Consider the following 27,970-nt stretch of genomic DNA (forward strand, 5'->3'; position numbering starts at 1 on the left):
CCCCCGGGCTCTTTTCTGATTTAGAAAGATGAGAAAATTTATAGTCTTCACAAGTTAATTCAAACTTTAAAAAAATCAAGCCGAAATGAAGCTGTCAAAAAAGATAAGTTTTCTCAATTCTGACCTGCTGAAGAACACTTCTGAGATTTCTGGGGGGTGGGAACTGGGATCATCCTCAAGGAAAGCAAGAAGCATCAGGCACTTGAGTTAAAAAGATATTAAGAAAAATGAAAGTCTACAGAATTAAAGGCATTCTGAGAACAAATCCCTTTTCAAGGACCCCTCTTGATGTTTCTTCTGCAAGCATTTTTAGGAGAACCAAGATAGATAGATAAGGCCCTCTATTTAATGGGGAAATGAGAAAATATAGAAACTTGAAAACCCCTTTCAGGCTTTTAACAACATAGTGCCCAAGACATGTATTTATGTCCCCAGTTTTATGAAGTTTAAAATTTCTTGGCTTTCAGGCTTTGGTGGAAGAGATAAAACACAATTTTAGTGTTTTTCCTTGGAATTATGAGTGGCTTCAGAGAGGTTAGGAAGTGTCTTGCATTGAAATCAGAGGAAGCAATTCACAGCCACAAAAACATGTTGAATGAAGATGAAAATAGTGTTAAAAAGAATGAAGCAAGCAGCTTTGGGATATTTATGGAAGTGTACTAGAGAACCTGTTCATCAAACCTCTTTGAATTATTATCCCAAAAAGATGACATAAACACATAATTAATGCCACTGCTATAATACCATATGGCCCCACATATCAGATTTAAGATTAAAGATGGAACATTATCCCAGTACTTCCTGATGTGCTCTGCATGATGAACACACTTGGGCAGGCTCACTGCTGTGCTGTGCCATGCTGGAGCGGTTTCTTACTCAGAAACCACACCTGGAAAGCAGTGGGAAGAGTGTTCTCTGGGAAAGCACGGACAGACAGACAGCCCTGGGGATCCTTTGTGGAAGCAGATAATTTCGCTGTGTCCTTGACAAGCAATCCTCTATCCAGGGGGCACTTACTGGGAGTGCCCCGTGACACTTTCAAAGCACATCTGCCATGTCATCAATGCCTTTTCCCGTCCCGACAGCACCATCTGGGATGACAGGAGACGAGTTCAGCCGGTGAAGCAGGGGTGGTTGGCTGGGGACACATCCAGCCCGAGCAGCTCTCCCCTAACACACATCCCAAAGCCGCCTGGCTGGGACAGCACAGCGGCACCCTCAGCGCAGCTCCAGCACTCCCACTGCTGGCCTGCCCTTCAGGGGCTCCGGGCAATCCTCTTCCTCCTGCTGGGCTGGGCCAAGAAATAGCATGGTTTTTCCTTGGAAGGACGTATGTGCCCATCTTTGCTTAGGGGCAGAATTCCTGTATGACCACGGAATATATGTAGGACCACAGAATGCCAAAACTGGCCCCTGTATGCTGCCTGTGGGCCTCAGCTGCATCACAAGTGCTCTGGACAATGAATACAGACAATATCAGAGAAAAGTAAAAAAACTGTAGATCTTCAGCATGGTCAAAAATGACAACATCCTCTTATAGAGCAAGAGCCCTGCTTTGAATACAGTGTCTTGCAGGAGGTCGTTGGAAAGAAATCTGCTTTACAGACTCAGAAACCATGAAAATATCTTCTGGCATGTGGACTAGATCCTCTTGTCCACAGTGAAGAAGGAGCTGGATACTTTATCCTCAAGCCTGAGTAAAGGAGGACAGAGAACTACCTCTGTTTGGTCTCTTACAGCTATACCACCTACCCTACAGCACAGCAGGGCTGCAGACCCAGGCTCACCTATAAACACTGAGCTGCTTCCCCAGGGCACTCTACATTCAACCCCATAGGTTTGACTACCCAAAGTACCCAAAGGCTTGGTTGGAGCCTTCTGGGGACACTGCCATTGGGCTTGGCCTTCACACAGTCAGGCCTGTGAGAGAGTGGCTCTTTCAGACAAATCATGCTGCTTCTGCAGCTCTGGCCGGTAGGGAGAGGATGATCAAGACCAAAAGAAGGTTCAGGACTCAAACAGTGGGTCTTTCCCCTGATATGAGATGGTGAGCAGCAGCAACAGCACCTTGGCAGTCTATTTCTGTGTCTTCTAAATCAAGGAGCAGAACCAAGTGTAATACCCTGAGGGGTACACAGTTCTGCAGCACCAGCCACTCACCAATATCACACCTCCTCCCACCTAAGTCCTCCCAATATCACAACTTTCCCCTGCTTTACAGTGGCATCCTCACTTCCCATAGCCTCATGTCTCAGCAATGCAGTTCTGTGGGGTAAAGTCACCATCTGACTTAGGCATCACACCTTTCATGATTATGAAAGGAAAAACTGGATTATTAATGCAGGTAGTTACTACCTGAAGGCCTAGAATATGTTGCAGTACTATCCCCTATGATTATCATTAGTGTGGGGACCACATCAAGTGAGTAATGACTCTTATCCGTGGTTCTGGCCCAATCAGATGATTCCTGAAGAAGAGAGGCTGTCATGGATACATGATGGCTGGCAGTGAGTCAGAAGCAATCTACTTGGCCTATCACCTCACAGGCTGACGGGAAAATTACGTGGATGGCAGAAAAGTCTGGCTAATCACCTGAAGGCAATAGTGTCTGCCATCCAACCAGAATGAAGGCTCAGAAGAGGAGAGTTTGTACCAGCTTGTGGTGCAAGGCCTGGAATGAGCAGATTAGTTGTTGATCACACAGTCTGGAAGATGCCGGTCTGGACATGGTGAGGTGGGCTCAGTGCTGGGCATCAGGAGCAGCTCTGAGGGTGTTCTTGTGGCATGGAAGAGTGCAAAGAGGGCAGCAGTGGAACCAGCTCCAGCTGCTCTGCCTTCTGCAGCTTCATGATACAACAAAGGTCATGTAGAGGTTCCCTGTGGTAGAAGGAGTGATGGGCTGAGGAGGTCTGCACACAGCAGATGTGCTGGATGGCCTCCTCTGACTGCTCACTGGCTTTGATTGTGGCACCCAAATTGTGGATTGTGGATACTGACAGGGTGCTCCTGTCTCATATGTTTCTAGATACAACCATAAAGAGTCAGAGGTTGACACTGTAGGCACAGCTGCAGCTCCCCAAGCCTTTGCCTATCACATGTTCTGAAGTAATGCTTTTCTCATGGCTCTCATCTTCGCAGTTTCCTGAAAAGAAGTTCTCCAGAAAACACTATTTTTAAATGATTGCCGGCAGAAAAAATAAAGGGCTTATATTTTAAAAATCTGCCAATCTCTTGGCTCTTTGTGGTGTCAGCAGTTGTACATTTTTGTGTACCCTGTCTTTCAACCTTCTGTTGGGGGGCAACAGAAGGTTATTTTTCAGGAATAACTGCCTGTGGACTTGTGCCCAACGCGTAAAGTGTCATAATTAAAGAAGAGCTCTCTTTGTGGCATGGGTCTGGATTTTCAGGGGACCTCACCTCCTCTGGTTGTGCCCCTTGGTCTCCAGATGCAGAAAGCTGTGAACCAGCGGATGGTTGTGAGGAGGCCCCACCAAGAATGCCAGAAGGAATGCTGGGGCTAGAGAGGTGGCTGTGGTTTCTGACCCCACAAAGAGATCCTGACCCTTCCTCACCCATGGGACCTCCTCAGGAAGGTGGTGAACATGGGGCTGAGTACTCCAGCCCTCCCCTTCACACCACCAGGTGAGAATCCTAGACTCTGAAGGACAAGTTCTGATCCTACCCATCCTGCTCGAGGACCCCAAGAAGCTGTGGCTGCCCCATCCCTGGAAGTGCTCAAGTTCAGACTGGACAAGGCTTTAAGCCACATGATCTAAGTGAAATGTCACACAATCACAGAATCACTTAGGTTGGAAAAGACCTCCAAGAGCATCAAATCCAACCTTTGACCGATCATCAACCTTTTCAAAGAGACCATGGCAGCAAGGGTCGCATCCAATCATTTTGTGAACGCCTCTGGGGATGGTGACTCCACCACCTCCTTGGGTAGTCCATTTCAATGAAGAAGAATTTCTTCTGAATTCCAGGGGAGGCCTGGAACTAAATGATCTTTAACATCCTTACAACCCAAGCCATTCCATGATTCTATGATCCTACAATCCCGGGAAGAATGCATCATCCCAGAGGACCAGAGAAGACGGCAGGTGATGCCTGCAGAAGCAGCCTAAGCTACCCCTGCCCACTCGGGCACAGATCCCCCAATCCCGGCGGGCACGGCGGGGTCCGGCCGCGGTGGGGCGGCGGGAGGAGCGCGGGAGCTGCGGGGCCGGGCCGATGCCGGGGCAGCCCCCGCCCCGCTCCTCCCCGAGCGCTCTTATTCTGAAAGGAGCCTCCGCGCCGCCGGCGGCCCAGCGGTCCCGCCCCGGCCCGTCCCGCTGCCCGCCCCGGCCCGTCCCGCTGCCCGCCTCCCGCTGCCGCCGGCCCGGCCCAGCCGTGACCCCCGGCCGGCCCGGCCGCCGCTGGCCGGTGGGCGAGGCTCAAGAAAACACGCTGCTACGGGAGGGCTCGGCTCGATCTGGTCGTGTTTCTTTTTCTTTCTCGCACTGGGGAGCGCGGGTCCCGCCCGGGCATCTCTGCGGGGAGCGCTCACTTCACCTTCTGGAAAACCTGGACGCAGACCTCGTCTTCGGCAGTCATGCGCTGGGAAAGGGGAAGCAAGAGAGGAGTTGAGGTTGGATCCCCTCCTGCCTCTCCCCAGTTCTGCCAGCCCTCCCGCTGCTGGCTGGAGCCCTCCCAAAGCCCCTGCGGGTCTGGCTGCAGGGCAGGGAAGGGACATCGCCTTTGTGGAGCTGTTGAACGTTTAACTTTTAAACCCTGAAGGCGGATGTTTGTGTGCAGCGGTGGCTGCCCCCCGCAGAGCCGGGGATGAAGTCTCAGAGAAGGGGGAAGGAAACTGCAGGGCCGGCTCAGAGCCAACACTGTGTCCCCCCACTCGCTGTGACCGGGATTTTGCAAGCTGCACCGGATCCCTCCTCACCAGATGCAGCTGGTCCCCCTCCAACCAGTGCCTCCAGCCGCGGTTCCTCTTCTCTCCGAGCTGCTCGCACACCAGCTGATCCCCCTCCCAGGACACGGTTGTCTGAAGGGAAGGAGAGGGGAGACATGGTCCTGAGACAAATGGATCAGCGTGATACATGTTTCCAGCGCTGACACTGGCTGTTCGTCTCCGATACAATATCAAATGCAGTCCCTGATCTGGTGTCTCTTCAGTGGTTCCTTGGGACAGATGGTCTTTGTTGGAGGTGAATGACCCTCTGGCTTCCAAGTGCAACAACAGAGTTCTTGCCAAGTGGCCCAACATTCTATCTTTTCAGGGCTTTGCTCCAGAGGATAATATCCTCCGGATCCCAGAGAACTGGTTTCTGGCTCTCTGCTGCTCATTCTCTTGGCAGTGAGTGATTTACTCATAGAACCACTTACTCCTGGACCTGCAGGGGCATGCCAGCTCTGGGCTTGGTTCTCACCTGGGTATTGAGTCGAAAAGCTGAGCAAGTCCCTGAACTCTTTAGCACACCCCAGTCCCCTGTGAAACTGCACTGCTCGGCTTTCTCACCTGGCACTTGCGTCCATCCACGGGTCCCAAGTCTTCCTCAAACTGGACTCCCACGTCGAAATCCATAACATAGTCCCGCAGGGAGGTGATGGTGCGGATGACCATGTGATCTCCCGTGTGGATAATCTCTTTGTCCGGCTTCAGTAGGCAGACCAGCTTTCGCAGGACCACGTTGATATCTAGAGGATGAGAAAGAGGGGAGATGTGTGGACGACCCAGGTCGCTCCTCCAGCAGAGCTCCTCCACTCTTTTAGCCAAGGAGCATCAGCCATAGTACCTCTTTTCCTCTCCTACCACAGCGCAAAAGTGGTGGTAGGAGACGAAGGACCAGAAGGTTCCCAATTCCCTTCCTCTTTCCCCTTTCCGACTCCTAACTTTTTGGAGATACGGAACTAAAGGGGAGGAGGAAGCGCGATGGGGAGGGGAGCGTTACCTAAAGCGCGCAGGTAATTGTCCATGTTCTCTTGGGAGACGAAGCGGTAATAGCCGGTGAGGTTGGGAGGCATGCCGGGGCACAGGGACGCGGCGGACGGTGCGGAGGAAGGAGCACAAGCAGCCGGGCAGCAGCGGCGCCGGGACCAGGCTGGCTCTCCGGGCGGGCCGGTGGCTGTCCCGCGGCGCGGAGCGGCCCGGTCCCCGCGCCCCCCGCCGCAGTAAGAGTCCCCGCGCCGGGGGGCGCGGAAAGGCCCGGGACGGCCCCTGCTCCAGCATCTCCGCCTCGCCTGGGCAGGACGTAGGGACGGCGGGTTGCCTCCTCACCCTCCGCCCTCCTCGGGGGCTGCTCGTGTTAAACTCTGGACTTCCAACCAGCGGCAAGGAGCCCTCCCTCTCCGGACCCTCCACACACCGTGGCGCCGGTGGCTGCGAGCTTCGTCGGAGCAGCGCCCCGGCCTGCGCTCCCCACGGTGCGGACACTCCGTCGAGGAGAGGCGGCGACAGGCTGGCAGCTCCGCCCTGCCCAGCCCGAGCCGGGGCTCCGGGTGCGCTCTGCGGCCCCTCGCCCCCGCATCCCCCCCGACCTCCACGCCCTCCTCGTCCCGGTGTCAAAGCTTCCCCCCTCCCCGGACAGGCGCCCGCAGCCGTCGCCGCGCTCCGCGGACAGCCCGGCCCGCAGTGGGGAGGCGAGGAGCGGCCGGCGCGCCCCGCCTGCATCCCGGTCCCGCATCCCCGTCCCGCATCCCCGTCCCGCATCCCGGTCCCGCATCCCCATCCCGCATCCCGGTCCGCATCCCGATCCCGCATCCCCATCCCGCATCCCCATCCCGCATCCCGGTCCCGCGGCACCTGGCGGGCGGCCGCGCGCATTGGCTGCGCCCCCCGCCGCCCGTGACGTCATGCTGCAGTGCGGGGCGGGGCCGGGCGGGGCGCGGAGCCGCTGCCGGAGGTGCCGCCGTCCCTGCGCGCCGCCGCCGCCGCGGGAGCGAGGGCGTGGGTCCTGCCGGGACCCGCCGCCGCCGCCGCGATGGGGGACCCTCGGCCCCGCGCCGCCGTCCTCCTCCCTCTGCTCTGCCTCTGCGCCGCGCTGCCCGGCAGCTCCTCCAACAAAGGTGAGCGGCGGAGCGCCGCGGGCACGGTCCGGGCGGCGGCGGGAGCTCCGCTGGGACCCACCAGCAGCCCCCGCCGAGGGGCTCTGGAGGGACACGCTGGCCGGGGCACGTCCATCCGCCCCCGCGGTGGTGGTGCGGCTCCGCGCTACCCGCCGCCTTCGCCCGACACGTTTTTGTCGGGGCATCTCCGCGGTCCCCGGCGGCCCCGGCTTTCTTCGCCCCTTCGGGCGCTCTCATGCCACCCCATCTCCATTCTCTACTTTGTCCATCTGTTATCCTACCACCGCTTTTTTCTCCATTCTTTCGTCTCTTGGCGCTCCCCTCGCGTTTTCCCCTTTTCCACCCACTTGTCATGCTTTTGTTTAGTTATCGCTGGGCGGATTTAGATTCCCATCCCTTCCCTAGCATGCTGAGAGAGAATATGTTGTTTTTCCACAAACCCCTGCAGTTCATAAAACTCGTTCCCCGGCTCCATCTTCCAGTCCTAGTTCATCCATCTACAATCTGTCAATAGGAACTGTTTATGCATAGTTATGCGTTAGCGATGCAGGCTGATTTTATGTATTTCATGTGACAAAGATGAAAGACCCCCAAACCACCCCAGCACTACAGCTGTAACCTTCTGAATGCAGATGTTCTTTGAGCACACAGAGTGATGGAGAAAGGTGTAGGTTTCTGGTAGATACAAGCCTGGGAGATTAATCTGAGGGCAGTGAGCGTGTTGGTAATCTGACAGGGTGGGAAAATCTGTGAACATTTGAGGGACGCTGGGCTCATCGGGGAATGTGACACCTTTGGGTGCTTTCCGTGCCTTGGAAGAGCCAGGGCTACGGGGCGGGTGCGCCGCAGAGCTGTGTGCACCCTGACATTGGCAGGGGCATTTGTTTGTTCTGATCTGCTTCCATGGGGCTCGGTGGCAAGGAAAGGCCCCTCACGCTCTGGATTCTCCCTCTCCTTTGTGAATTTGCACTCGGAAACACCTACTCACCTTTGGCAAATTATATTAGATTGACGGGAGCTTTCTTGAAGCTGGTAGGAGTCTGTATCCTGGTAGGAGTCTGTATCCTAAAAATATTCCTAAAATGTTTTTCTGTTCTCCAACAACTCATTTCCCGAGAAATCAGATTGGTGATCCCCAAGTTGCAGGTGGATGCAGCAAAGGATTTATCTCTGTACCATCAGCTTGTTACCCCAGCAACAGGGCACATTTGGCATTTATAGCTCTGGATCCCCACCTCAGTGGTGTGGCGCATGGATAGAGCCGGAGCAGAATGGAATCCAGTGGGGACAATGGGCGGGCAGGGGGAGCCGCGGGCATTTGCACACAGGGAGGATTCCACCTGCATACTGAGCAGGATGGATGTTGCTCTGGATTTCCTACGCAATGCTTTATAATCTCAGTCGATACGGTGGTGGTGAAGTGCCAACCCATGCTCTTCGCTGCCACTCCAGGCTGGATCTGCCCACTCTGCCCTGCTGGGACATCCCTTCGCTGACCTGTCACCCTGCCTGCTGCCCCCCTGCCACCCCTGGCAGCCCCTCCTGGCCCCAAAATGCACAAGTGCTTGGTTGGTTGCACAGGATGCCTCCTGTTTTGAGCCAACACACGAGGCCATGCCAGTATGGCCTTTCAGAGGACACTGTGCTGCAGAGGATGGATTCAACATATTGGAAGTAGTGCCCTTGAGGGGAATGGCTCAGTATCCTACTCCCCACCAGCTCTGAGCCATGCTGTGCTCAAAGTGTTGCTGGTTGTAATAAATCTTGGTCTCCAGGGGGTGGGAGAGTGGGGGATTATCTGGGAATGGGGGTTGTAACTAGGCCATGTAATATAATCTCTGAGGCCCATTTGGCAGGGAGTGGGCATGGGGGAGGGGTTTGTAATTTGTAATGATTTTTTTTCCTCTCTCCCCTCCGATCCCCTCCCCTTCCCTCCCCCCCACCCCTTTATTTCTCCCTTTCCCTGCCCCGGAGCCTGTGTGATAAAGATTAATTTGCTATTTCTGGGCCTGTGACATTTTTCAGAGCCTCCTGCTGGCTGCTGCCTCCATGCCAAGCCTGGCTGGGCTCCAGCCAACAGGATTAGCAAGGAGGGCCCAAAGGAATATGGTGCTCACCATTGGAGTGGGGAAGGAAAGAGCAAAGGTCTCTCAGAATAGGCTGCTATTTGCATAGGATGGCTGACTGAAGGTGTGCCTGGGCATGTCTGTGTAGGTCCTGGGCCTTAGTCTAGAGGGTGCTAGGCAGAAGTGATAATGGCTGCATTGTCCCCTGGGGTTACTCCAAGGGAAGATGTAGCCTGGGTCCTTCCATTATGGCTTCATTGAGCTTAAAGGATGTAGTATTTGGAATCTGTCTCCAGGCTGAGGCTGCTTCTGCCTCTTGACTTCACTTTTTTTTTAGCTGCTCCAGCTTTTCTGGGCAACCCAGGTGTCTCTCCACCTATTTCTAATAAGATAGTAACGAGGACACAAGAAGGAACACATTGTTTCTGAAGAGGTCTCCCATGAGTAGAGCTAAATAAAGATAACTTTTTTCTCCCAGCCTATTTTAGATGTCTTTATTTCTAGTGAAGAAGGTAGTTGTTACTTGCCAGGGGATGAAATTCTTCTCTTTTCCTACTGAATCTGCAGTTGTTGGCTAATACATTCCTGTCCTCCAATCCCTTCCCCCAAATCTGCCTCAGCAAACAAGCACAAACCATGGATTGAAGCCGAGTACCAGGGCATCGTCATGGAGAATGACAACACCGTCCTGCTCAACCCGCCGCTGTTTGCTCTGGACAAAGATGCCCCACTGCGCTATGCAGGTAGGTGGGGAACAGCTCTGGCAAGGGTGCAAGGCAGGGACACACCTATGGAGAGGCAGGGACACAGTGACATTCATCCCTATACTGGATCCTACCCCTCTTCAGGAAACAGTCACCTCCAAACCTTGTTCCGGAGGAGGTCCCTAGTGAAGTCGGGAGGCAATTTGGGCACAGCTTGATTTAGGATGCTGTGAGCTGTTTCCTCGGGGAGAGGAACTGAGGGTGGAGCCAGCTACTTTTTGACGCAGTTCTGCTATTTCCAAAGATCACATGCACAGTGCTGAGTCTGTGAGCCCTGGAGAAAGCTGGTAGGGCACCCTTCCTTGGCAGTGCTACATCCCCTCACAGTGAGCACAAATCCCGGGAGCAACAGTCCAGGCTCTCAGTGGTTGTATTTCTAGTGCTTGCTTAGGCCACACCTGGGGTTTCCTCACATGTTCTTCCTCAGCTTTGGGAGAGTAAATGTGGTGCCTGGGAACTGAATTTTAGGGTTTAGGTGACCCTATCTGCAGTTCCCTGCGGTACTCTGCGCATCCTGCACGTGTGGGTGGATGAGACATCGTGGATCTTCATGCTCTGGCTATCTGCAGTGTCTGGCCCGTTTTGCCTCCCTGAGGGATGCAGAGGAGAAATAAGGTGCTCCCCCAGGTCTGTGTAGCACTAATAAATGTAGCTTGAGCCTTGTAACCTTCAATCTTTCCTGATGCTGGCCAGGACTCCTTGCCGTGGGAGTATTCTCCAGTAGATGGCAATCTGCACCGTTAATGGCTGTAAGGGATAGCAGGAGGAAATCCTAGGGAGCCAAAAACTGCTCAAAATGAAGGATTATAGTGGGGGAGAATGGAAAGTGTAAGTTAGAAAGGAAGAAAATATGGGAAAGGAAAGAAAGGGATGTAATGTGTTCTCCTCAGTCCTTTTCTTTCTTCCCTTCCTCTCTGTTTTTGTGTGTACCAGGTGAAATCTGTGGGTTCAGGATCCATGGGTCAGGGGTACCTTTTGAAGCTGTGATCCTGGACAAAGCTACAGGAGAGGGGCTGATCCGGGCCAAGGAACCAGTGGATTGTGAAGCGCATAAGGAGCACACATTTACCATCCAGGCCTATGACTGTGGAGAGGGACCTGATGGAGCAAATACCAAAAAATCACACAAGTATGTTCATGTAGACATTGCTGCATGGTACAAAATGTGATCTGTGACAAAAATGCACAGGAAAGTTGCTGTGGAAACACTTCCTTTAGCCAGAAGTATTTTTCTCTGGCCATGACATTGTAACTCAACATGCTGAGAAGACCCAAAGAGAAATGTTCACTGGCTGTCACATGAGTGAATGCAGAAAGGAGGGCTGTTTGACAGCAGCTTCTGAAAGTGCTGTTTTACATTGCTGCATATTGGTAGGAGGTCCAGATTGCATTATTATTACTTTTGCTCTTTCTGAGTGCTTGGAAACCATTGTCCAAGCACCTGTGTGACGGCATCGCTGCACTGAAATCAAGGTGTCTTTCCTTGTCCTTGCTTTTGACAGCTGGGAATCAGAGTGGTGCATTTTAAAAGAGTGACTTACTCTGAAATTTAGGTGGTGCGTGGCTCATAATCAGCCCATCAGTTCTTACCGATGTCTCTCTGCATCAGGGCCACAGTGCACGTCCGAGTGAACGACGTGAATGAGTTTGCCCCAGTCTTTGTGGAGAAGCTGTACCGCGTGGCAGTGACCGAGGGAAAGCTCTACGACCGCATCTTGCGTGTGGAGGCCATCGACGGCGACTGCTCCCCGCAGTACAGCCAGATCTGCTACTACGAGATCCTCACCCCCAATATTCCCTTCCTCATTGACAACGATGGTAAGAATCCTCACCCACCACGTGCACATCACTCCTGTTCTCCTGCTCTGCTCCTTCTCTGCCAGCCCCATCTGAAGGCAGAGCAGTGCTGTATAAATTTTCCAGTGCTGCTGATCTGTCCTGGTGAGAGCAGCAGCATCCATTTTGTGGGATGCTATAACTTTTTACAAAGTGACACTGGGCAGAGTGACTCAACTCTTTTTTGGTTGTTTTTGTCATTGATCAAAGATATGAGTGATTTTTAGAAGGAACGTCTTTGAGGAGACTGCGTGTCCTCTACCTTGATCTCTTTGTTTTGCAAACCAGGGAACATCGAGAACACGGAGAAGCTGCAGTACAGTGCGGATCGTGTCTACAAATTCACAGTGACAGCCTATGACTGTGGAAAGAAGAGGGCTTCTGATGATGCTGAAGTGGAAATCCAGGTGAAACCCACCTGCAAGCCCAGCTGGCAGGGTATGAAACCTCCAAACACATTTATCTCTTCTCTTCGCTTTTCCTCAGCTACTACTCAGTCCTGCTTATCACAAATGTTTGTATATAAAAATATAAATTTGTGTGCCCACATATATGGTTCAGTTCTGGCACCAGCTCATCTCCATCAGGGGACACAGTAAATGTCTAAGTCTGTTGCAAAGCCACTGGAAAATCATTCCTTGGATTACTGTGAGCTGCCATGTGTTTGATAATGCTCATAGACTGTATTTAGCAAAGATTGTTTTTGGGGCTGCTCTTCTGGAAGATATTTGTCTTTTCCAGTGGTGGCGTGTTCCTGCAGGTTCACCTTATTCTATTAGAATTAAGGGGAAATCAATGCAACTAAACACCTGCTCTGCCTGATAAGAGAGGCTGACCAACCACAGAGTGATGACACACCAGTATTAGCTGTGGAAGCTGGGGCCTGGGACTCTGTGATTCTAGGAAATCTTCCCATGCGTTGATGCCAGCTGCATAAAGCTGTGTTTCCAATGTGGAAAGGGCCAAAAATTTGGACTAATCCATAGATGCCACTTGTGTGTATGCCAGGTGTTCTGGCCCTGTGTCCTTGGCAGATCCTAATCCCTCACTTTCACTCCTTTCCATTAGGCTGGAACAAGAGGATTGAGTACACCCCCGGTGCAGGCAGCCTGGCACTATTCCCCACCATTCACCTGGAGACCTGTGATGAGCCTCTGTGGAACATCCAGGCCACGGTGGAGCTGCAGACCAACCACGTGGCCAAGGGCTGTGACCGGGACAACTACTCGGAGAAGTCCCTGCGCAAACTCTGTGGTGAATTGGTTCTTTCCTGGACTGAGGGAGGCTGTGGCACAGCACCCTGCCCCTCACACAGCAGAGGTGCTGGGGAACACATTTCTCATGTCTGCTTGTGTGTTGCACTGAGGGGCAATGGGTGTTCCTGCCCATATCACGTGGAATTTGGAATGGTTTGGAATGGAAGGTACTTTAACGATCCTCTAGTTCCATCATCCCTGCCAGAGACAGAGAGACCTTGCACAAGGCCAGGTTGCTCAGAGTCTCATCCAACCTGGCACTGAACACTTCCACAACTTGCTAGTTTTATAAGGGACTACCTGTGCTTTCCTTGCTGGGAATCCAGAGATTTCTGTGCATTTTCCCAGTATGCAGAGTCTGTGGGACTTCCCTCAGCACTTAACAGAAAGTTACCGTTCTTCTCCAGATAGGAGAAGGCCTTTAGGCAACTCCGCATCTCCCTGTGCACTGAGACATTACAGTGAGGTTTCCAGTGCCCACTTAATCTGATCCCCAGTTCTCAAGCTCCTTATTCTCCCGTGCCAACATTCCTGACTCCCTCCCTTCTTGGTAGGTGCTGCCTCAGGAGAGATTGACCTGCTGCCAGTGCCTAGCCCCACAGCAAACTGGACGGCGCGGCTCTCGGTGCACTACAGCCAGGACAGCAGCCTTATCTACTGGTTCAATGGCAGCCAGGCTGCCCAGGTGCCTGTGGTGAATGGCCCGAATGGCCACGAGGGGCTGAGTGACCACTTCACCCTGTCCCTGTGGATGAAGCATGCTGTGGTGGCAAGCAAAGGCAGGCGGGAAGAGGAGACGGTGATCTGCAGTACAGTGCGGAGCGGTGAGACTTCTCCTGGGGTGGTGACACTTCTGCCCGCTGCCTCTTAGCTCCTTAGAAGGCATTGTCCCTGCAGGGGTGAATCTCTGCTGTTCCAGAGCAGGACTGGGGCAGGGGTTCCTCCTTAGGAACATGGCTTCTTTAGGTGTCCCTTTTCCTCGGAGCGCTCAAGTGTCTTTTGAGCACACGGTGCTGAGTGCCAGTCATGCATGGCATGGTGGGATTCTGGGTTCTGGCTAGTGGGACTGCTTGGAGTGTGACATGTAATTCCTGTGCTTGTCCCCGGCAGAGGATGGCTACTCTCACTACTCTCTGGCTGTGCATGGCTGCCGGATTTCTTTCCTCTACTGGCCGTTGCTGGAAAGCGCGAGGCCTGTGAAATTCCTCTGGAAGCTTGAGCAGGTGAGGAAGGGTTTGCATCCTCCCCACATCCCTTCTCCTTCTGCCCTTTGCCGATGCCGTGCTCTGCTGTCTGCTGCAGGTCTGCGATGATGAGTGGCACCACTACGCCCTCAACCTGGAGTTCCCCACGGTGACGCTGTATGTGGATGGCGTCTCCTACGACCCTGCCCTGATCCACGACAACGGCCTCATCCACCCGCCGTGGCCCGAGCCTTCCCTCATGATCGGGGCCTGCTGGGCCGGTGAGTGCCCGCTCCCCAGGCCGTGCCTCTCCCACGAGGGAAAAAGGGGTGGAGGGAGACCCAGGAGAGGGGAGAGAACCACCACCCAGTACTAAATGATGCAGACCATGCTGCAGCCATCTTGCCCGCTTGGCACCAAAGCTAGTGTGGCTCCTTCCTTCCTCATGGACCAAGGTAGTAACAGCTCAGGGGAAAGTGTCACTGGCAGCTTCCTGGAGAGCAGGCACAGAATATGCAATGGATAACCAGCTTTCAGGCAGAGGAGAGTTGAAATCTGTACCTCATTCAGGCACTGGCGTTTCTATCAGTACTTTCAACAGGCAGCCCTATTTGTGCTGCTGATTGTGTTGATGGGGATTTCTGTGTCTTGACGGTCTATATGAAAAATTCATAAATCCTTCTGTACAGGAATTGGGTTGAAAGACAAAAATCGGGTAAGGAACAAAGTTAGATCACTACTAGATTAAAACCTGTTCTATGGAGATGCGAGGCTGCACTTCTCGGATCCTTCAGTTCTCCTGCTAGACTGAAGCAGGACAGAACTAAAGGAATTTTCCTACTGCTTGCCTTCACTCCAGCGGAAGTTTCTAGCAAGATCAAATCTTTGCTGTACTGCTGCTTCTCTGAGGTCAGAGATCTTCCCGCAGCTCTGTGCTCTCTTGACTCGCGTTTTGCAAACAACCAATATTGATCAGCTTGGGACCATTTCCTGGAGCTATCTGTGTCTCTAAGGAATATTGAGAACATAGCTGGCTGTGAACATGGCTAATTTCAAAAAGAGATAACATTGGGAAAGGATTGAAAACTGCAAATATTGTAGTTTATCCCTTAAGTCAGTTACTTGTCCTGTGGTGTCACTATCAGCCTCATGAGAGGAACTCTGCCCTCTGTCATCTGTGATGTGCTGCCTCTAGGGCTGAAGTGCGCACTGCCTGGCACAGAGCTGTTCGTGGGCACCGGCCAATACAGGCCCTTGTAGAGATACTTGCCTGACCCTGTAACTACCATCTTCCAATGCCTTATTGCTCATCCAGATGTTCTCCTTTTGCAGAGGAGAAAACCAAAGAGAAAACCAAAGGAAGCGAAAATGCCACTGATTCTGTGCAAGGTAGGGAAAAGAAAGAAGATGGATCTCTTCCCCTCTTGACTGTGCATGACTATCACTTTTTGCATGGTGCCTTCCTCATACAGCTTCCCCAGTCCTGTCCTGCCACCTCCCTCCACTGTGGGAGGAAACCCCCTATTTGGCAGGTTGGTCCTTGATACTTTGCTACCCGTGGAGCATGAAGAGGCTGATGGAAGGACTGCAGCCTGCTTTGAGAGTTGGAGAATGCTTTTTGTGTGGATAAAGAGTACTCATGCCTGATCATTAAAGCTGGTCTCTGAAGAACACAATAGCCATTAGAGACATCAGGAGATGTCACCTCATCCCTAACTATCTGTGGAATGTGTAGTTTCTTTTACAAGCCCTCACAGGAAGCAGAGTGAGAAGGGGACAAGAAATTGTTTCCATCTGGCATTCAGCAGTTTGACAGAAACTTCTCTATGCTACCCACCATTCGCTGTCCTTGTCTTTTTGTTGGTCTGTTTTTCTCGCTTTCCCCCATCTGGAATTTCAAAAATGTTCATCTTCTTTCTTCAGCATCCCCTGTCTTCTTGTTGTCTTTGCTTTTCCATATCCTGTTCAATCCTCTGTCCCCCTCTACCTCTGTTAATATCTTATGTCCCTCACATTGTTGCTTTTGTTGTCTGGGCTTTTCCATGCCCCATGCCCCCTTGTGTGTCCCTCCACATCCCTTAGCTCTGCATGGCCCTCACACTGTTGCTGCTGTGGTTTTGCTCTCTTCCTCGCCATGTCTCTCACACCCTCCGCCTGCCATGTTTCCCTCAGGAGATCCTCTGTCGATCCACCACTACTTCCATGGTTACTTGGCTGGCTTCACTGTGCGCCCTGGTAGCTTGGAGAGCCGGGAGGTTATTGAATGCCTGTATGCCTGCCGTGAGGGGCTTGATTACAGTGACTTCGACAGTCTGGGCAAAGGGATGAAGGTATGCCCATCTGCCCAGCTTGCATGGGTCTCCTCCACTCTCCTCCCCAGCCTTGCTTCCCAGGACTTTGCCTGCTCCCCCACCTCAGACAGCTCCCCACCTTTCTCCTATGTGTCTCTCTCAGCCTGGATTCCTGTCATTTGCCAAGGAGCCATGAGTATTTTCTTCTCTTCCACCTCTAGGTTCATGTGAACCCCTCTCAGTCCCTGCTCACCTTGGAGGGTGATGATGTGGAAACCTTCAACCACGCGATCCAGCACGTGGCTTACATGAATTCACTGCGCTTTGCTACCCCTGGGGTCCGGCCACTCAGGCTCACCACTGCTGTCAAGTGAGTGGGCAAACCAGCACCTCTGGCTCAGTTCAGCAAGAGGGTTGCCTCTCTTTTGACTTAAGTTACATTGACTCACTTTGTATTTTAAATAATTGTATTTTAAGATGGTCTCAAAATGGGTAAAAGTCTTCCTGAGAATAAATGATCAATTTTCCAGTATCCAAATGGATACTGTAGTACTGCTTCCTAGTCCCTATGCAGAACTTCTGCCTCTGCTCTCAGTGTTCCAGGCATGTGGACTGGTTTTAATTTTCTCTGTCAATGTGACCAAGTCACCAGATCCCAGTGGTGTCACTCCTCTCACACGTCTATGCCTTGCTCAGCAGGCTGTAGGGAAGCTTTAGGAGGACTGCTGGAAAAAGGATATTCCCTTCCCTGGAAGTGATGGGCAGGAGGTGATCTTTTATAATGTTGTTGTTGGAAGCTTAGGCCACTGATGTTTTCTACTGCTGTCCTTCAGGTGTTTCAGTGAGGAGTCCTGTGTCTCCATTCCTGATGTGGAAGGCTATGTTGTGGTGCTACAGCCTGATGCCCCCCAGATCCTGCTGAGTGGCACTGCCCACTTTGCTCATCCTGCGTCAGACCTTGAGGCTCCAGAAGGAATTCCCCTGTTCCCCAACCTCCAGATCACCTGCTCTATTTCCCACCAGGTGGAGGCCAAGAAGGATGAGAACTGGCATGGCACCGGTTAGTGGAGCACAGGGCAAGGTGTAAGAGACAAGAGTTGCAGTCCTGCAGAGGAAATAGAGCCCTGTAATTACACCCAAAAGCGAGAGTTTACAAATTTAGAAGCAAGGCACATTGTCTGTCAATATGTAGGCTAATCGGCTCTTATCCTTTTCTGCTCCTCCCTGTACTTTTTCTATCCACTCAATTCCTTTGCCTCACTCTCTCCTAATTCTTTCCCAGGCTGCTCATTCCTAATCCCTTTTACATTTTACCTACATTCCCCTTTATTGAATCCAGTGCTGGATGGATGTCCTGCCCGTTACTCGCTCTACTCCTGCACTAACTTAGTCTCATCCCACTTCCTTCTCTCCTGCTTTCTTTTTTACTTCTTGCTCCCTTCCTTCTCTTCCTGCCTCACTTTTTCCTGTGAATTCCCAGCCAGTTTCCTCACACCCTACAGTATCCTGTCCTTCAATTTCTTTCCATCATGCTCAGATAATTTCTCTACAGTCTGTGCTCTGTGTCCATTCACTTCTTTCATATCTCTTCTGGTAATAGGATTTTTTGCTCCTACTTTTCTGTTTAGAAGCTTTGCTTTTCCTCACACAATGATGAGTTCCTTGACTTGAGAGCAGATTTTTCTCAATCCTGCTGAAAGTAGTTAGTTATTGAATGTGGTTGCCATTTTAAAGAAGATAAGATCTCAACCATGGTAACCAACAGTGTGAGACAGGGAAAAGCTTTCAAAAGCGTGCAGGGCCTGGGAATGTGTGAGTGTTGTTTCTAATTTGCACACTGTCATTGTCAACAAAGTCCTTACAGCCAAGATTCGTTATCATGAACTAGACTGATAATAGTATGTTGTTCCAAAATAGAGTGACTTTATTATGTGCATAGATAATGTCATTAGAACCATCCTGAAACAAGTAATTAGACTGACAGTGATTTTACTTAAGGTCAGTGCTAGGTGGAGAAGGAGAAGTAATTACATATGATGTGAGCACTCTTAGTTAAGCAGGTTCCCCTCTGGGTAACTCCTTCCTTCTCTGATGGTTGTCTGGCTTTCTGGCCACATCTCCTTTCTGTCTGCATCTCAGTGACAGACACACGAATGTCAGATGAGATTGTGCACAACCTCGATGGCTGCGAGATCTCATTGGTGGGAGATGACTTGGACCCAGAGAGGGAGTACCTGCTCCTGGATGGGACCCTGCTGCAGCAGCGGGGCCTGGAGCTCGTTAACACCTCTGCCTACCTGACCATCACAGGTATGTCCTCTCCATGGTCACAGCTACCTAACTATGCCTCTGTCACCAACTGTCAGGCATCACTGGGAGAAGCACTTGACCTTAGGATGTGTTGGTGTACTTTGTGACACTGAGATGTCACCGTTTCTTGAACTCCTGGCTTTTGGAAGTCGCAGACGTTTTCCTTGGGGAGATGACTTTTCCTCCAGTATAAAGTGCTGGAACATGGTATCAGCTCTCACCCAGGCTTGTATCACTCCTCCTGACTTACTCCTTGGGGTTTGGTGTTCTCAGGTGTCAGCAGCATTTTGCATGACATGACAGGGATATATCCCACAACTTGTGGACTGGTACAACACTTTTGTACTCTCCAGAACAGGGCTATTGCTCTCAATCATTCCTTCCCTTCCACTTGTTTTAGTGATGCAAGCAGGGATTCCATCTGGTCCTCCTCAGCCAGCTCCGTCTCTGAGCCCTTCCCAAAATTAACGAACCCAGCACTCCCTTGGATCCCTCTGCAGCCTCTAGCTGCTGCAGGGTTAGGATGCCAGGTGACTTTGGAGCAGGAGCTTGCTCACCCCACCCCTCTCTTGCTGCCTCAGGTGTGGAGAGCATTGCAGTTTACGAGGAGATCCTACGCCAGGTCTCCTACCACATCAACCACGGTGCTGCCCTCTATGAAAGGAAGTTTCACCTGTCCTGCACTGAGATGAACGGACGCTACTCCAGCAACGAGTTCACTGTCGAGGTACAAGACTGATACATGCACAGAGATTCTTCTGCATGTGTGGGGAGGACATGGTGCATGGGAATGCATAGAATATGCCATGGACACAGGGCTGAGTCCCCTCACTCTGGTCTTTCTGCAGGTGAATGTTCTCCACAACATGAACCGAGCTGCTCATCCCAACCATATCATGAGCTCCCAGCAGTTTGTGCACCGAGGCCATCATTTACCTGCAGAGCTGTCTGGGCACAGTTTGGCAAGCACCCACAACAACCCAAGTATGTAATACTATCTTTTGGGTTTATTCATTTAGATCAGGATGCTCATTTTCTGACATTCGGGCAGAACCTATAGTGGAGGATTTCTCTCTGGCTCCCTACACCCATTATCCTTATTCTCATTTTATTGTCCTGTTCCACTTGTCGTTAGCCAGCCAAAGACTGCAGTCTTTGTCAGATTGTATTTTAGAGCATGCTGCAACAATCCTCTTGTGGGATATTATCTTCTTGATGTAGAAGCCGACTGAATTCTACACCTCAGAGGGTCTAAAAAGAGTAACTGTAAGCTGACTTCATTCATGCACCTTGCAAAGGTGCTGTGTGGGCTTGTGTAAAGTAATTTCAGAAAGAAGCTTCAACAGCAGGAGAGAAAAGTGAGTCAAGACTGCCAGTGCTCTAAAGAAAGAAATGGGAGTGGGTGGTGGTCAGCAAGGCAGGAAAATACAGGAGATGGCACCACACAGACAAGAGGAGAATTCTTGCCCCCACAACAGAGGAGAGAGAAGCTTGAAAGCTAGACTAGATGTATGTTTGTGCTGTTAGCCCTGTGCCTCAGGCATGACTACACTCCAATCGATTCCTCCTGGGCTGTGAAAGCTCTGGACTTTACAGACATTTTGGTTCCCTGTCATAGGGAACAAGCAAGGCACCTTTGAGCTAGCTTTTGCTGCAGCTTGCAAAGTAGCTGACCCCAAGCTGTTCCAGTCCTGCAGCTGGCACTGCAGGGGCAGCCTGTGCATGTGCCAGCCTTTGCCTCTCCCTTCCCCAGCTCTGCCTGATGGCAGCAGCAAACTTTCCCTGCTGAACAGAACCACAAACAAATTTGTGGAGGGCCTAGATAGATTTTGCAGGGAAGGTGGTTATCTGGGGAGTTGAGGGTCAGTCTACAGGCCTAAAACAAACACGTAGAAGTTGGGCTAAGGGTCTTAGATGAACTTCAGGTTTTCTCCTGTGGAGAAGCCACGCTTTTGCCACAGCACTTATTAGAAGTCTATCATAGAATTCACATCTGCTCCATGTGCAATGCAGGCATCTTTTGGCTTCTTGCTTTCTCTACTGCTTGCATAGAAGTCACACTCTGAAAACATCCTCAAGCCCTTAGAGGCTGTCCCCAGCACACATTTCTCCCTCCCAAGAGCAGGATACAGATATATGTGATGCAACATATTCTGGCAAATTCTGCAGATAGAGATGTGCAGAGTCTCCATAGAGTCTACATCACAGGAACTGCCTGTGCCCAGGGGCACAGACAAGTCAGGCTGTCTTCCTGCATAGACCAAAAACCCAGGCTCTGCCCAGGGATCTCAGTTCCTGCATGTCAGGTTGGAAATGCATGTTTCTGTGAGAGACTCTGGACACAACTTCTCGTTTTCTTTCTCCAAAGTGGTCCCCAGTGCTGCCACCGTCATCATCGTGGTGTGTGTGGGCTTCCTGGCACTTATGGTGATCCTCGGCATCCTGCGCATCCACTCGCTGCACCGCCGGGGAATGGGGCAAGAGGTGCCTGGGGCTGCTGAGTCGGGGCACAGCGGCACTGGGGGCAAGGAGAGCGACATGTTCTGGGACGACTCGGCCCTCACCATCATCGTCAACCCCATGGAGGTGAGGAGCGGCCACCGCGGCCGGGGCTGGGCGGGCAGCTGGCTTGTCACACCCTGCCCCTCACCCCGTATGTCACCTCCCCAGTCCTACCAGAGCTGTCAGGAGAGGGCAGCAGGCAGTGTGGAGGGCAGAGCTGGCGAGGGCATGGAGGATGATGACGACAGCACCGACTCGGAGACACCCGACTCCCCGGACAGCAGTGACATGAATGACCGGCACATCATCCGCAAAGGTGACGTCTCTCACCGCTACTAGGAGCTTTAAAACACCCGCCCAGTGGATCCCCCAGAACATATGGCAGGAAGGAGGAGGTGTCTTACTTTCAACTTCTTTCCTCCCCCACCGTGTACACATGTGCTCCTCCCTCATTGATCATTTCTGCGTCCCATGTTCCTCCATCTTCTGCCATTCTCATTGTGGACATTCCCCACATGATTGACCCCCCATCTGGCTCTCCAGAAACATGTGTTAGGGCACTTACACATGATGGTGGCACGGTTCAAACTGGGATGCAGGTGTTGGAAAGAAGGGAAATCCGAAAGGCAGAGCCAGCCATAGGGCTCAGAGTGGGGTTTCTCACAACCCCTCCCCAGATATTATATATATATATTGTATATTTTTTCAATGTTGTCATTTGAGGTTTATTCTCGTTTCATGCAAAAAAAAAAAAAAAAAGAAAAAAAACAACCAACAAACCACTGCAGCTTTGTGTCGCTTTGTAAAATTGTCAATACTCCTAATACTAAATGAATGAAGGTAAGAAAGATGAGGAAACAAAGTGGATTTTAAAATAAATGGATTTCAAATAAAACATTCAGGACTTCTGCAGTTTTTCACTACAACCAGGGAAAGAAATAGTGTAGGCTCTAATGTGAAACTGGAGCTTGTCCAGAGCATGTATTTACTGAAATTACTACCTTATCTCGGGGAAGGGTTACATTTTTTAGCATATGTGATGAAGCAAGTAAAACACATCACTCATGACCCTACCCTGAGCCTTTCTGAGAATCAAAATGCTCTGTAAACACAATATAGCCTTCCCCAGGACTCAGTGCTAGGGACCCACAAAAGAACAGAAGGCACTCAAGCCTGTCGCAAGCAAATGTAGCACATGGAGCAAACTGAATTCTTGAACACAGGAAAATAAATAAGGCTCTTTAGTGTATCAACAGAAACAGGCCAAATGTCCTTAGCTTCATCCATCTTCTCACATGATCTGCTTTTTTTATCACTATGATAAGAGTATTTTTTATACCAGGGGTTCCAGCTTGTAGAACAGCCCCAGCACTTCTGGGAGAAGGAGGCATCTCCCTCTTTCTGCTGAGCATGGAGGGGATGGAAATACAACAGATACTAGCACAGCATGGCTCTGAGCCTGGCAGTAGCATGAGTTGATAGGATAGTGCTTTAGAGCAGGTTGTGCTTCTTCCCTGGATCTACTTGGTCTGGTTTTTCAGATTCTGCAAGACAAAAAGGGGCTGTCAGCTGATTGACACATCTTGGGGCAATGGCTGCAACATGTGAGGGACCCAGAGGAAAATTCTGCAATTTGTTGGCAGCCAAGGTTGAGAAATCCTCCTTAGGGGCAAGAAGGCAGTACGGTAGGTGAGAGTGGAAGAGCCCCTCTGAGGGCAAAGGTTGCAGCACAAGATCTCTGCTTGCTGCAGTTCTCTCAGATGTTTCAGCTCTAGCCTGTCTTCATGCCCAACTGTGCCCATGTATGGTTGTTACTGGGTCCAAAAAAAGTGAACGTGCTGGGATAAGACACTCTTAAACTTTTCTGCTTTGTCTCATTCCCAGCAAATTCTATGCCTTTGTTTCATCAAGGGAGTTTACAACAGGAACTGTCAAACCAGTACCCTGACATCTTGAAGCACTGGAATAATTCAAGTGTCCAGAAGGAAAAAAAAAAGGCTACACTGTGCACATTGGAGCAAAAAACTTGCCACAAAATAGTCGTTGCATCCTGAGAATGCCTGACCCAGATCTGATCTGTGACAAAAAGCACCACCTCTCAGAGCCCTGCAAAGGACCAGGTCGTGGGAGCACGATGTCCCTGTACCTCCACAGCAGCCTCAGCCAAGTGCTACAGCTTACAAGGTGGGAGAAGCCAAATGAACGATGAGTTCGTAGGTGGCCATCATGATGGCAGCGTTTGGGATCTGGCGGATCAGGTGCGCCAGGAGCCCCCGGTACAAAGCCAAGGGTCCCTCTTCACGGACCACCAGCTGCAGAGTCTGTGCCAAGGAACGGTACCGGGAGCCCTCCTCTCGCAACCGCGTCCGAATGACCTCTGGGGAGACAAGAGGGGAAGCCACATATTAGCAGATGGATCCTGCAGGCATGGCATCTCCCACCAAGGGGAGCAGCAGCAAGGAGAGAGGAGCCACTGACCGTGTGGATATGCAATGCACGTAGCGCATGTTTTGGAGACAGCGGCAGCGCTCATTAGTCCAAAGAAATCGTTGTTGTTTTGTGGAAGTGTGAGTGATGGGGAATGGGAATGCTGGCTGTTTCTCAGCTCCTTTTTCAGTGCTTCATAGATGACAAAGTGTATGATGGTCTCTGACACTCCAGCATAGGAGGCAGTGATCCCACGGTAAAATCCACGCAGGCCTTCTGTGCGGTACACGTGCATGGCACACTGGAGAGCGCTGCTGGCCGTCTCCCCCTTCACCCTGGAAAGAGGGGAGAGGGTGAGGACAGCACACTGCACCCTGACCTGCAGGGCTGTTGTGAACCCAGGCTGGCCTCTTGCCCAGCCTATGACCTGCCATGTTCTGATGAGAAATCACAGACCTCTCTCTGCCCACCAAGCCCCAAACCAATCCTGATGTGACATGGAGTGGCTCTGCACTGCAGGCCTGCCTTACCTGGCTTCCAGCTGCATCCTCGTTTTCACTAGCCAGATGGGGTTGGTGAGTGTGGCTGAGCTAATGCCTGGGGAACAGAAGAGGAAGACAGCCATGAGTGCCAGGATCATGCTGACAGTTTGTGAAGAGGTGCTGATCTATCAGCTCTCAGAGCTCTGCTTGGCAAGCTGTAGGCATTCGCAATTTGAGAATGACCTTGAGAAGAGATATTTAGGGCAGACTATTTGATTCTCCTCCTCCCCTATTCCAGCCTTTGTCTAGTGGTAATTAGCTCCTCTGCCTCCAACAAAACCCCACTACAGGCCTGGGTGTTACAAAGAGGCAGGAAACAGAATACTAATTTTTCAAGAGTAGAGGATTTTGTTAGAGAACTGGAATATATCAAGAGGAATGGTTCTGTGAGTGGTCTAAATTACACACTGCCTTCTCCCTCTCACAGCAGAATAGAGCTCATGGTAGCAGCTGAAGGGGTAAAGACAAGACTTCAAGAGATGAGACTAAGAAGAATTAAGAGTGAGAAAACATTTGGGTTACCCAAAGAACTCACTTCTCCACATGCGGAGGGAGAAAACTTCAGGGCAGCAATGGAGAAGGAATGAAACACATAGGCATTTCTAGACAGAAGGACTTCTTGGCTTTGATTTGAGACAGAAAAGGCTCACCTGCACAGGCTGCTGCTAATATGTGTACTTCTTTGGACTCCGGCACCAGGACGGTATTAAGCCTCTCCTTAGTAGCAGAATAGGCAGCAAAATATATAGCCCTGATTGGAAAAAAATGCAGAAGAGGTTACAGCTCCCCTAGGAGGAGCAGAGACACTACTGTACAGGCTCACTCCAACTTTCCACACTTCCATCACACTTCTGTCTAACATGACATCAGATACCATTTTTACCTGGCCCCCAGCAATTATCTTAACACTACGATCAGAAGCTCCAGAAGATGTCTGTGTGAAGGGGTCCTGTGGCACGTGAGCACAAGGCCCAGACTGCTTTCAGGAAGTGGGGTGACAGCTATGACACAGCCACAGTTAGGAAGTGTGCAGCATGAGGCACTTCCAGGGAGCAGAACTCACCGGGAAGGAGCAACCCCAGCGAGGTTTGGACCCAGACCTCGGAACAGGGACCGTTTGCCTTCCTTCTCAAGGATGGCCCTACAGAAGGAAATGAACAGAGAAATCAGCAGAGTAACTAAGCTGGGGACTCTTCTGTTCCTTCTCCTTCTTTGCTCTTCAGTATTCCTTGTAGCACCCCCTCCCCACCTCTCATGTTTTCCTTTTTCTGCCTTGCTCTCATTTTCTCTCCAATCACTACTCCTCTCTCCTTCAGTCCTAGAATCATGGAACCCCTTGGATTGGAAATGACCTTAAAGATCATCTAGTTCCAACTACCCTGCCATGGGTCACTAGTCATTGCGTCCTATTCTTGATAATGCCATCCCTCTGGGTTGGATCCAATCACTAGCTGAGAAATTTCTCCCAGCCCCCTAAGCTGCCTTGCAGAGCACAGATCACTAGTGAGAAGCAGATGTACCTGTGCTCTGATCAAACTTTCTATAGCACTTGTGGCTTCCAGAGCCTCAGCCCAACTCTCTTTCTCTCTTCCCCCAAACCATCACTTCCCTGGTGCTAACAGGCACACTGCCCTGTCCTGCTCACCTCAGCAACTTGAGCACTCCAGGAGATGGTGGGGTGGGATTCATCAGCCTCACACTCATGCCTGGCAGCTGAATCTCTGGGAGGCACAGAGGCCGCAGTGCCAGCTGGGATGACTGCAGACGTGTCTTCACCACTTCCAGGGGACAGGTCAGGATGGCTCCAGCTGTTCCACCACATCTAGGGCACAGCAGCACACGTGAGAATGACCTCTGGGCCATAATAGGGCAATAAATCTGACCCTGCTTGTCCACAACCTCTCCCCTCTGGGAGAGGAGGCTAGGTGCTCCAGTCTGTGTCACACATGAACTCCTGCTCTGACACTGATTAACGTAACAGCTCAGCTTGGGACATCATCTGGCAGCCTCGCTCTGAAGCCCTACTCAGTGTTTGAGACAAAGAGTCCCAAGTCCATGGGGACTCAGCAGTCTCCCAGAGCAAACATTTCTGCTGCCCACCCTCACTGCAAAGCCTTCTGCTGAGGTCATCAGGCACCGTGGCCCACACTTCACCACAGCCACACCGGCTCACAGAGGGGCAGCACAGAACTCTGCCACCTCTCAGCCTGCCGTGTCTTTAACCCACAGTTACATCAGACCCACATTGGCAAGGCCCTGTAAGCAAGATCTGTAGTTTCTGCCAACAGCCAGGCTCTCTCCAAGCCTGGCTTGCTTAATGAAAGAGGACTCTGACCTTCAGCAGGCAAAACCTATTTTTGGAACTCATGAACCATCTCCATCAATGGCTCTCGTCACACTGCAGGAATGCTGAAAGGACACATATCCCCTTTTTCCCTTTCCACAACCCAGGGACAAGCCATAACTGACACATTTGGTACTCAGCTCCTGTCTGTCTAAATCCTTTGACTGATAACTCTGCTCTTCTAGATAATGCTCAGTACCTGAAAGAGCATTTTGAGATGAATTTGCATGCAAGCCATGCAAGAGGCTTTGACAAACGGACGATCGTTCACATCTGCAACAGCCAAAGCTGCTTTGTTTCACAAGAGATGGAGGCTTAATAAAAAGCTCACTCTGCTCCAGAGAAAGAAAAGCCAACAAAATAACTACAAGATACCAGGGAAGAGTCAGGTATATAATCAGAATTACATATAGAATGCAGGATAGCAAACAGTTAAGAGTTCTGAGAAATTATTTTGAAAAAGTCTATACAGCTCAGTAAACATACACTGTATTCTCACAGCCTTTGCTCCTAGGCCTTCATTATCATTGCCAAGAGGAAGAGGGGTTTAAAAAAAAAAAAATGCCTGGATGCCTACTGCACATCCAAGAGTTGAAGCTATGGCAGCTAGGACATTATGCAGCGAATGATGCCCACAACTAGCTATGCTGTTCCATAACACTCCTGTGGCTTTGTCAGGCCCTTGGCAGATGTACACAGTGGTAGTGACGACTTGCAGAGCAGTCCATCAGCAGCAATTTCCCTCAGTAGGTGTATGATTAGTGGTGGGAGTCTGGCAACATCCTGACTCCTGAATTTAGCTCCAGCTCAGAAGGCAGCACATGGCAAAGCAGCGAACAGCCCGGCTCAGGTTCTCTGGGTCAACAAGCTGACCAAGCACGGACTCCAAGACACAGCCTACGCAGCAATCCAGAGCCGCATGAGGCAGGGTCTGCTTTCACAAAGGCCATGTTGATTCTTCCCATACAGACCATATTCCCTCAGGGGTCCAACAGTCCTGTTCTTTACCTTAGATTCTATTAATTTGTGTTATACAGGCTCCAGACTTGCATGCCTGTTTTTTCTTTGGCCAGAAGTACAGTCTCCAGTTCAGGAGAAGATTGAGTACAGTCGTGACAGATCAAGGTCTAAAAGGTCCAAATAGGGCAGTTTCAACTCCTTATCTAAAAGCTGAGCAAACAATACATCAGGAAAACACTGAGAGAAGCAATTGCTTGGTATACTAATAATTCTTCTCTTTAATAGTGCATAAGGAAGCAAAAGTTTATTTAATGTTCTCTTAATATATAATTTCTTCAAGAACTCCCCACCTGCAATGGTCAGGATCTGAATATGAACACACGCTTCCAGTATACATAAAAGTTTCCTGAGGTCATGTTCCTGAAGCTA

The 27,970-nt window shown here is 51.0% G+C and overlaps 3 protein-coding genes across 3 annotated transcripts; 1 reads left to right on the forward strand and 2 right to left on the reverse strand.

The window, feature by feature from the left end:
- Window positions 1–4,464: 4,464 nt before the first annotated feature.
- Window positions 4,465–6,179, reverse strand: RBP5 (retinol binding protein 5). Its single transcript, XM_058800148.1, has 4 exons — window positions 5,946–6,179; window positions 5,513–5,691; window positions 4,937–5,038; window positions 4,465–4,599 (listed from the first exon to the last, which is right to left on the reverse strand). The coding sequence occupies exons 1-4, from the start codon at window positions 6,016–6,018 to the stop codon at window positions 4,546–4,548; spliced, it is 408 nt and encodes a 135-aa protein (XP_058656131.1). The 5' UTR covers window positions 6,019–6,179; the 3' UTR covers window positions 4,465–4,545.
- Window positions 6,180–6,846: 667 nt separating this feature from the next.
- CLSTN3 (calsyntenin 3) lies at window positions 6,847–22,145 on the forward strand. Its single transcript, XM_058800509.1, is given in 19 exon segments — window positions 6,847–6,882; window positions 6,885–7,059; window positions 9,746–9,868; window positions 10,823–11,018; window positions 11,499–11,707; window positions 12,014–12,163; window positions 12,794–12,979; window positions 13,536–13,805; window positions 14,092–14,204; window positions 14,284–14,446; window positions 15,498–15,554; window positions 16,338–16,495; window positions 16,678–16,826; window positions 17,290–17,516; window positions 18,596–18,766; window positions 19,348–19,493; window positions 19,615–19,750; window positions 21,135–21,352; window positions 21,437–22,145. Coding segments are annotated over 19 exon segments (3,054 nt in total). The 3' UTR covers window positions 21,608–22,145.
- On the reverse strand, window positions 22,018–27,970 carry LOC131554908 (solute carrier family 25 member 33-like). Its single transcript, XM_058800511.1, has 8 exons — window positions 27,892–27,970; window positions 27,590–27,751; window positions 25,883–26,059; window positions 25,301–25,378; window positions 24,888–24,988; window positions 24,226–24,292; window positions 23,747–24,030; window positions 22,018–23,645 (listed from the first exon to the last, which is right to left on the reverse strand). Exons 3-8 carry the CDS (start codon window positions 25,939–25,941, stop codon window positions 23,446–23,448), a joined length of 789 nt encoding a protein of 262 aa, XP_058656494.1. The 5' UTR covers window positions 25,942–26,059; window positions 27,590–27,751; window positions 27,892–27,970; the 3' UTR covers window positions 22,018–23,445.

The sequence above is a fragment of the Ammospiza caudacuta genome, chromosome 2 (assembly GCF_027887145.1).
Source record: "Ammospiza caudacuta isolate bAmmCau1 chromosome 2, bAmmCau1.pri, whole genome shotgun sequence".
Classification (NCBI taxonomy): domain Eukaryota; kingdom Metazoa; phylum Chordata; class Aves; order Passeriformes; family Passerellidae; genus Ammospiza; species Ammospiza caudacuta.